General features: G+C 37.8%; 2 protein-coding genes across 8 annotated transcripts in view; both read right to left on the bottom strand.

Moving 5' to 3' along the window:
* Positions 1–6,401, bottom strand: part of cfap20dc (CFAP20 domain containing) — a 31,887-nt gene extending 25,486 nt beyond the window's left edge. For 5 of the 7 annotated variants that reach the window (XM_010782457.1, XM_010782461.1, XM_010782460.1 and 2 more), the window contains exons 1-7: positions 6,214–6,391; positions 5,978–6,067; positions 4,591–4,684; positions 4,427–4,499; positions 3,287–3,401; positions 2,977–3,145; positions 2,412–2,558 (exon numbers count right to left, since the gene is read on the bottom strand). In XM_010782457.1, coding sequence (XP_010780759.1) covers positions 2,412–2,558; positions 2,977–3,145; positions 3,287–3,401; positions 4,427–4,499; positions 4,591–4,684; positions 5,978–6,067; positions 6,214–6,234 — 709 coding nt within the window. In that variant the 5' untranslated portion in view covers positions 6,235–6,391. Of the gene's footprint in view, positions 1–2,411; positions 2,559–2,976; positions 3,146–3,286; positions 3,402–4,426; positions 4,500–4,590; positions 4,685–5,977; positions 6,068–6,213 lie in introns of all 7 variants that reach the window. The other 2 variants (XM_010782464.1, XM_010782459.1) reach the window with 2 other exon arrangements.
* LOC104955206 (protein FAM3C-like) overlaps positions 1–9,944 on the bottom strand; it is a 48,358-nt gene that overhangs the window by 35,139 nt on the left and 3,275 nt on the right. The window lies entirely within an intron of this gene.

The raw sequence follows: 9,944 nt of genomic DNA, 5'->3' as shown, positions 1-9,944 counted from the left end.
TTCTCATACATAATCTAAACGTGGCTTTACCTCAGCCACAACGCAGACTCTATGCATTACATTAATTCACACAATGTTGACAATTCTCAGCAGGAAACCGATTGGGTCGGAGAATCGGAGCAGCGGGAGCGGTACTGCAGTCGCTTTACCGCACTGTTGTGACGAAAAGGACGAGATCGCGGATGCAAGCGGCCGAGATGTGTTTTCTCCGCAGGGTGGCTGGTGTCTCCCTTAGGGATAAGGTGAGAAGTTCAGTCATCCGGGAGGGACTCAGAGTTGAACCGCTCCTCCTTCGCGTCGAAAGGAGCCAGTTGAGGTGGTTCGGGCACCTAGTTAGGATGCCACCTGGGCGCCTCCCTAGGGAGGTGTTCCAGGCACGTCCAGCTGGGAAGAGACCGAGGGGTAGACCTAGAACCAGGTGGAGGGATTATATCTCTTCGCTGGCCTGGGAGCGCCTTGGGATCCCCCATTTAGAGCTGGTTGATGTGGCCAGGGAAAGGAACGTTTGGGGCTCTCTGCTGGAACTGCTACCTCCGCGACCCGACCACGGATAAGCGGGAGAAGATGGATGGATGGATGTTGACAATATCTGTTTTTTTTACTGCACATATTTTATATCATTCTATTTCAATGTAAATACTGCTTTATTTGATTTTACTATATTTTGTATTATTATTATTTTTTAATGTTATTATAGTGTTCTTAAAATAGTTTGCTATCAGTGTTTTTGTGTCATTAGGACCACATCCGCTGGTGCTAACAGAAACACACACTCTCTGTCTGATCGTCATAAGAGCAAAAAGCAGACACAAAACACATAGGATTGCCAAGATGATACAGACAGAGCCAAGCTGATGCACTCAGAGTGAAGAAAGAGAAGTCACGCTCATTTGATACAGCAGATTTGAGTCGAAAGTGACCATGGTTTCAGAGTTTTGTTGTGCATTTTCAATCTGCAGAATCCCAGAAATCAAAAAAGATATATGATGAATTGATGATCATTATTTATTTTGAGCGTTGATTTGATCTGTGCAAATTCATTGACCTGGAAACAGAATGTCTTAGATAACCACGTTTTGTTTGCTGCTGCGTGTTAAATACTGCCGTCGCTTACTTTTAACAGTTTCTGACAAATTGGGTAGTGAAGCAACAATATTCACCAAGCAACTTTGTCACAGTTAAATTGGATGCCTAGTTTAATAGCAATCGTTTTAATTATGATTAGAAATGTCATGCTAATAATGCTGATGCTAATTAGGAAAAGCTATTTGTTGTGTGTGGTTACTGCTCTCTTCCATGGGCATTGCCAGTTGACTCAACATGACTTAGACAGCTGTCAGAACAAATAAATAAGCGCTGATAAGAAAGGCCACAGAGGCGGCAGAGCTGGATTACTGGTGCATGTCTTTTTATATGAGGAGATAATTGCAGCTCTCCGAGTACAGGTGAGGTGCACACGAACATAAAAATGAGGACTAAAGGCATTTCATGGGAGGAAAATAAAAATATTCAAATCCCAGTCTGAAATCGTAGGAAGCTGTTTATTTATGTGCATCAATTTCTACACCATCTCTACAGTATGTATATTAACTGTTGCATTGATAACGGCAGATATCTTGTGTTGTAAATATATATTAGCAAACCTTCAGTATACAGTACTTGTTGTTATACATTTAAACATGTTATGATGCATTACAGATAACATTTCTTTAAATGGAGCAGTGTGTATGAATAAAGGGGATCTATTGGCGAAAGTATAATATTCATCACTATTTTATTTTTAAAAAGATATTTTTTCTTGCGTTCGCCTTTATTGGAGGTGCAGAGTTGAAAGGGGGAGACAGAGGGAATAACTTTGCCTGAAACCTTCTGAAGGCTCGGGAGTCAAACCTGCGTACTGGCCAGCTCACAACTGAGCTGCCCAGGGTCCCATGTGAGTGACACACTTATTTGTATTTGTTTATAACCACCTGAAGCTAAGAATTGTTATTTTTTTCATCAGCCTAAAATGAGCCCTTCACATGTACATTAGCAGCGGGTCAATGTCTCCATGTTTCTACAGTAGCTCAGAGCGGTGAAACTCTGGATAATTGAGCTGTGTTCAGTCACTTAATCGTATGCACTAGCCCTTTAAATGAAAAGAAAAAGGATAAGGGAGCTTCATTTCCAAGTTTATATTTGATTCAAACACGGGGGTTTTGATGCTGTTGTTATAGCTGAAATATTATTGCTGTCTGAAAAATCTATTAAAAAATACAATCTTTTCTTTCAAATGTAGTGGAATATAAAATGGAAAATCTGAAGAATAAAAGGTACCACAAAAATGTTAATGTAGTGCTTGAGTAAATGTACTTAAGATATTATCCACCAATGTATATCATTTTACAATCATGTGATTTTCTCTTACCCACCACAGTCAGAGCTCAACAGTCCAGCCCTCATGTCTGCCTTCCGTAAATTCTCCATGTTCAACACTTGGGTAACGTAGTTTACATCAGACGGGAACTGGCAGCTGCGAGGGACCGAGTCCATGAGACCGGCTCCACTGAGAAACGTATCTTGATCAAAAAAAGAGAACATGCTCAGATTAAGCCAAATCAGACAATAAACCCAAACACTTATTATTGACATAACATACATGTAGCACTTTTGTCAACAGAAAAATACAAATGACAAGCTGTCTTATCTGGCAAGTAACGTACGTGTGCAGTAAGCAGCCAGTGCTGAGTGCAGCTGTTTGCTCCGCTGAGCCATTTTAGAGTTGAACAAAAACCACCGCTCTCAGCCAACTACCATAGAAACAGCCAACTTGTTCTCTCTCTCCCAACACACATACACACAGTTCCAAATAAAAACAGACTAAACCTATTTAAAGTGAAGAGCATTGATTCGAAGTTTCAGTGCAAAGCCATTATCTCTTATATAACGAGTCAGGGAGGGCACTTTACGGATTAAACATTTGTTTAATCAGCCTACCTGTTTTGTTTAAAGCATTACCATCGCCTGAGAGTTCGGAAGGCACTGTTTTCATGGTGAAGATTCTGCGGACTTTACAGGTTGCAAACAAAGTGATGCCATCCAATGTCAAAAACCCCTTGAACAGTTCACTGGTGAATGATATAAGGTCGATGCACAAAGTAGACCACTGAGACAAAAGAAACAATATGATACTGTAGTTATAAGGTTCTCTTAGAGCAGCTCACGAGATATAAAACAAACAATAAAGAAGCACATATCTGAAAGAACTCGGAGAATAGAACATGGCAAGGATGTGAAAGATACTCACGACACTGCGTTTCAATCCTACGAGAGGTATCTTTGCATGCAAATGTGTGGCAGACAACTCTTTATGTACTGTTGATAAGTAAAGTCTTCTTTTCAGGTGCTCTAAATCGGTTATCCTGTAAATGACAGACAAGAAAATATAAATAATCATCAGCATAAACGGTGTCATAAGGAAGTACTGAGCAGAAAATGCCACAAGCTTTTATTGGTCTATATAAGGTTAGCTCTTAAAAAGGAGCTTTTACTTTAATGTAGCCTCGTGAAATCAGCTGTCATGGCACTCTCTAATGGAACAGCAACCCCAGCAATATTACCCCATATTCTTAAAATGATTTAGTGTGCGTGTAAAATAGTAGGTTAGCAACTTTGTAGTGTAGAAATGATTTAAAGTTCTGACAGTACAGTATGTCCTCCTTGTTTTATAGAGGGCCTGCTGCATGCCATATCACTTTCTAAACAGCAGCATCGATACTGTAAACCAGAGACTGAGACCGTAATGAATTATATTTTACTATGAAGAGAATACATACATCAGGAGTTTTGAGCACAGGCAGTGTGTCTGTAGACATTGGTAGAGAGTTGATTGCACAAACAGTGATTTATTGATCATGAGAACACTGGTAAATCGCAGTGGCATTCTTATTTCTATCAACAAACATCCATGCAGATCATATTATGTTTTACAAATTTAAAATATTCCTTTGTAAATAACCTTGTAGAATTGACTCTGGATGGTAAGATAAAAGCTTTCTTTGTAGCATGTAGTTTAATAACATCTTAATCATAAATGATTATATAAGCAAATTAGAGTACATAATAGGCATTGCTGATAAAGTCATTATTCCAGGAGGCTCAAGGGCTTTCAACAAACTGTTTATATTTATTTATTTAGGTAGTCTGAGGGGAATGCACTCCAGTTACATTCATATTTTTTAGATTTCACATTATATTATAGTATTTTTTTCCTTGTGTAACAAAGTTTGTATTCACTCCATTAGAGATTGATGTCTCTACCATATTGAGCCACAGTTGCAGTTAGGAAATTCATTTATCAACCACAGAATAAAAGATTTACTGAGATGTTCATGCAATACAAAATGAAGTATTTTGAACAGAAAACTCTTTTGCTTGCTGTACTTACAAAAGCTCAATGGAAAAATCCTTGCACTGTTCAATATGCACTTGAAGGACCAAGAATCTTTGAAGAAGTCCAACTAACAAAAGTATAGGCAAATAAATAAATTACTATTAAGCTGTGGGAAGCCAAAATGTCATGAACTATTAGGTGCAAGTGTGTTTACTTACGAGACATTTTCCCATGCTCTGGCATTTGCATCTTGACTGTCTGGCTGCTGCCCTCCAGACAGTAAACAAAGCCTCTGACTTCTTTATTGTACTCCTAAAGGAGAAAATAATACATCAGAGAGCTTGCTAAGTACAAGGCCTCACTCAGTGAAGTGACCATTGTTGTGTACTAACAGTGGGCTACAAGTATCATTTTGAGACTTTTTTTATGTAAGCATGAGTTTTGAAATTTAAAAAAGGCTAGGGGTCAAGAACAGAATTTTAATATAAAATGTAAGCCAGATTCTACTCTGAATTGAACCCATAAGGACCCACCGTAACACGGTGTCACATTGACTTTAAATGTTCTGGAAAGTTCCTTATACAGCTTTAGCTTTTTTGTTTCAATTATATTGAGTTGCTATGTTCTTATTCTTCAATTCAAAGAATGTTCAAACTAATTCAAACCAAAAAATCATCCTCGTTAATGAAGTTATATATAAGAGCTTATTCTAAATTATGTTCCCCTTAATTTCCCCAAAAGTAGAAATGGGTCCGGGTTCTTATGGGTTAAGGTAAAGGATATAACCCATGGAAACTTGTACAATGTAAAACAGTGTAGGTTTACAGCCTAAATGTATTGTTTCAATGCAGCATGTTATCTAGGGGGGTTAGTTAAACCCTGTGGTAACTATTCAGACTTTGTGAACTTTAGGCATTAGGCAGGTACTCAGATCGTGTACTTGAGTAAAAGTAGAAGTACCAGAGTGTAGGAAATACTCTGTTACAAGTAAAAGTCCTGCATTCATAATGTTACTCAAGTAGAAGTACACAAGTATTAGCATCAAAACATACTCAAAGTACCAAACGTTAAAGTACTTATTAAGCAAATTGGTCCATTACAGAATAATAGTATATGTTTTGATTGTGATTCTTGATGCATTCATGTGTTATCAAGGCTGGTAAAGGTGCTGCAAGTTTTAAGGACTTTGTATACTGCAGCTTGAATGTTACTCCAGGTGTAACTAAAGTCTTATTTAAGTGTTGATTATATTTCACATCATTAGTCCAAATCTTCAAAGAAACTTAAGGTATTAAATAAATGTAGTGGGGTATAAATACACGATTTATCTCTGGATTGAAGTGGAATAGAAGTACGAAGTACAAAGTAGTAGTAATAGTATACTTTAAATATTCAAGTAAAGTACAAGTATGTCAAAATTGTACTTGTAAATTCAGTACTTGACTAAATGTACTTAGTTACTTCCACCCACTGACTTTAGGATATGTATTGTACTTTATCAGATTATACACAGGGCCGATGTGCTAGCTTGACGTAGAGCACAAGTGGGCTAGTAAAATCACCATGTGAATGTGGTAGGGTAAACTAGCAACTCTGAAAACTCACCTTGTGTATGAAGGACGGACCTCCACAAAGTTTCCATTTTGCTACAGGGTCTTTTCCTTGTCCACTGAATATCTCAACCACAGGTCCACCCTGCGAGGATACACGATGGGTTGTGAGTAAAAGCCTCCAGCTAATGTCATGCTACACATTAAGCTAATTAGCCTAAAGATACAGGTGTTTACTAAGAGCGTTGCGTTCAAAGATGGCCAACAACAGATGGGTTAAAATAAACGTACCTGATAATTATTCCTGAACATTTTACGTGACGACACACCAATGGTTGAACGTTTAGAATATACAATTTATAGATAGCTTACTACATATCTGTTACAGTTCACGGAAAAGTAATGTTTGGCATACTTAAGTACGAGCAGCAAGTAAAAAAAGCAAGACGCATTTGTAGGACAGCCAAACACAAAGGATATATCTCCATGGTTACCTGATGCTACTGTAGCTACGACGTCACTTAACAACCGTAGTCAGGTAGACAACGGGTTTACGACGTAATTTTGATCTGAGCAGTAGAAATAAGATTGGTCTCTCAACCAGTCTATGGTCTCACTTGCAGCAGCAGAGGTGAGACGAGTGCGAATGAAGGGACCATAAAGTGCAACCCCGAAAAAAGAAATGCCTACAAAAAAACAACAACATTAAATTACCAGTCAAATACATTGGAGTAGTCTCTCATTGCATGGTTTCTTGTGGTTTTCATTCATTTTGTTTTGTTTTATGTACTCTCTTTGTGGTCAGCTCTATGTATGGGTGCTGTACTTGAATGTGCAGTACTGATTGAATGTACTTATTTTAAATTAAGTTTTGGGTAAAAAAAGGAGGTGCCTACTGCCTAACGATACATACTTCACCAACATTACTTGTTGCCATAGTGACGTTGCTGTAACTTGCATATGCAATTTCGTATACTTCACTTTTCCAAGATTTGTAGATCCAAGGTCTTATATAAAACGGTAAGCGACATAGCAAAAATAAATATTAAATGTATAAATACTGACAAAAACAATGAAAAAACCATGAGATTTACACTCAGCTTGACTTTATCTGTCAATCAAGAGCTCAAAGTGATATGTGACTCGCTGAATGCGAGGACAGGGCCGTCTACTCTTGTGTACAATGACTTTCATTTTTCGAAATGTTGATTGCAAATGTGTTTTTCTCTCTTCACTTCACTCCCCATTCTCATCACTGGACTCCTCAAGGACGAAAAATAGTTTCTCATACCGAACATTCACTATAGGTTCATTGAGGGCTTGGGATGTTTTGATTAATATCATACCCAAAGATGTTGCAAACAAATTGATACATAATGAACCTGTATTTAAGTACCGGTATCTTCTGTTAGAATGCTAAAATCCATTATTGTGTCATTGTCGCTTGCTTTGTTTACCCTGGCAGCAAGGCTATTATGAGATCAAAAAGATGTCTTTTTAATTAGCTACTGAGGGAGACCACATCCGGAAGTACATCGGTATGGTACTGCTACAACATTTGTGCACGTCTCTGACTTCAAACACAAGGTGGTCTCAGTTATTTATGGATATAGAACAAAAGACACTGCAAAAAAAGAAATCTGTCCCATCACAGCTATGAATACTGTGAGTTGTATTGTTTTTGAAGAAGTCATACAACCACTTAATAAAACTGTCTTCATTTGCATTTTCATGGATTTCTTTGAGTTCAGGCTTGCAGGCGCCCAAAGAAAAATCTTCTGATGTATTAGCAAATACTAAACAGTTCTGTCCTTAAAACAATTTCCGAATGAATATCGAGAATGCATCATATAAAATGGAATTGGATGCCAAGTCTTACAACATTTCCATGAGTTGGCCATCCTGGCTCAACCTTTGCTGTTTGTCTCAAACAACTAAAACATAAAGGAATATGTAACAGATAGGTCAAATGGAGCACATTTGTTTTATATGATATACCTGTATCAAGAAAGTTTCAACTCCCAAATATTATTCATGTTAGATAGATGTTTTATTCAGATGAATAGTTTGAGGGTTTTTTGGCTGATTCTCCTTACACAAGTTTGACATTCAATGAATTTTAAATGCATAAGCTTATTTCTATTATCTTGCTTCTGAAAAAGTGAAGTCTATTAGTATCATCATACCTGTCATTTCCACATGTGAAATTATACTTCTGTACAATGGATGTATAAATGTACCCCCGAAACGTAATCACTGTATAGGCTCTTGATACACTTAACCATGATTAATTATTAAGAGTAATGAAGAGCACTTAGGTAAAGTACTTCTACTAGTAATTCCTTTAGCTGCATCACCCCAGGGCTTATCATCACTGTGCAGAGTATCCCCTCCTTATTGCTGCTTTATTATGACACTCAATGCAGAAATGTGTTAGATAGAAAGAGCGTCAACAGAGCATGGCACGGAGAAAGTTTCATAATTAACTTTTTTTTCTCTACAGGAAAGGCTTGACACTGATTGGGACAGACAGTATCATTAAAATAAAGCCTGGCATGCAGTGAACACTGACGAAGCCGGTATGGAGAAATCAGTTAATAAATCAGTGCTTGTTAGCATACTTAATTATGACTAATTATTCAGTCATTATTTTGAAAATAATCTATTCATTTGCATCAGTCAAAACACAACAATTACTATTGACAATGTTAGTTTTGAGATACTTGAGACTAGTGACAGTAACATAAAGCTGTTTTCCCAAACGATTAAGTTCATAATAAAAGTATGAATGCAATTAAGGCTTCCAGAAATAAAATCACCCTTATACCTTAACCGATAACTAGCGTTGCATTCACATAGCACTTGGTTCCAGCTTTCCTTAAAATAGCTTTTTTTTGTGGGAAAAAGGGACTAAGGGAAGAAGGGAGTTACCCACACAGATTAGCTGCCAGACCAAAATGCATCTCATCGAAAATCACGCATCAGCTGCCTTAACCAATAAACCTATTTGTATTGAACCAGTCTGTGTTTGAGGTTTAAGTCGGGGGTTTAATGACTTTCTCGGAACAAAGAGACGTTGGTACGTTCACCTACTACTACGGGTTAGTATCTCCCTGGGAACAAAGTCCCATCGTTCCTTTACATAACCTTTGGAGTATGAAACTGTCTACTCAATTAGGTGCACCAGGGAGTACAAGTCTATGAACATGACTGAAACCCGTCTATACGGAGTCCGACTTAAACTGACTCCTAATAGTCACTGAACGTAGTGAATGCAGACGAGTCGAAGTGAAAGTCCGTCCACGGGGAAGATCCCCAGAAATTATTCTTTCCACACATTAGTTTTATCGTTCTGGCTCCGCATCTTCTTCTAGTTTATTTTGGGAATACATGTGAGATCTTTTCTTTGTGTCGGAACCGGTAGTTAGTTTCTTTTAGTTGTAAACGTAGACCTACAAAGGAACTTCAATTCTAGTGAAGATTACTTTAACAGAATTTCGTTGTTTTCGAATACACTTCAATCCCCTCTTCCTAAGAAGGTCAGGATGTTAGAGTCTCCACACAAAATTAATGGCTCGAATCCCATTATTCTAACCATCGTATTGTGTTCAAAATTCACTCATGAGTTTTCGGTAGAACCAAAACACCTGATCAAAATGGCGCAACTCTAAGATTTTCCCTAAAATACAACTGATCCGAATATGCGGATAAGCGCCCATGGTTCAAAGATTCCAACTGGCAATGCGTTTTTTAGACTTCAACAAGGTTGATCAAAATGCGAACTAATCTGCTTAAAAGATTCAACAGTACATCGAATTAACTGCGGCGATTACAACACCGCCGCCGCGCTACGTTCAACAACAGTCAACTTCACGGTGGACCATTGGCGCACAAAATGAAAGACCTTACCATTCACCGATAACATTATGTGTCATACCCGGAGTACTCGTGGATCACACATTCCAATGTGTAAAAAATGAAGTCTGTTTCTTCGAGATAAGAAGTTAATACTAAATCATATT

Source organism: Notothenia coriiceps, unplaced genomic scaffold (assembly GCF_000735185.1).
Source record: "Notothenia coriiceps isolate Sejong01 unplaced genomic scaffold, NC01 NC01_scaffold00024667, whole genome shotgun sequence".
Classification (NCBI taxonomy): Eukaryota; Metazoa; Chordata; class Actinopteri; order Perciformes; family Nototheniidae; genus Notothenia; species Notothenia coriiceps.
Note: the sequence above shows the minus strand (reverse complement) of the source record. Positions and strands in the feature narration are given on the sequence as shown.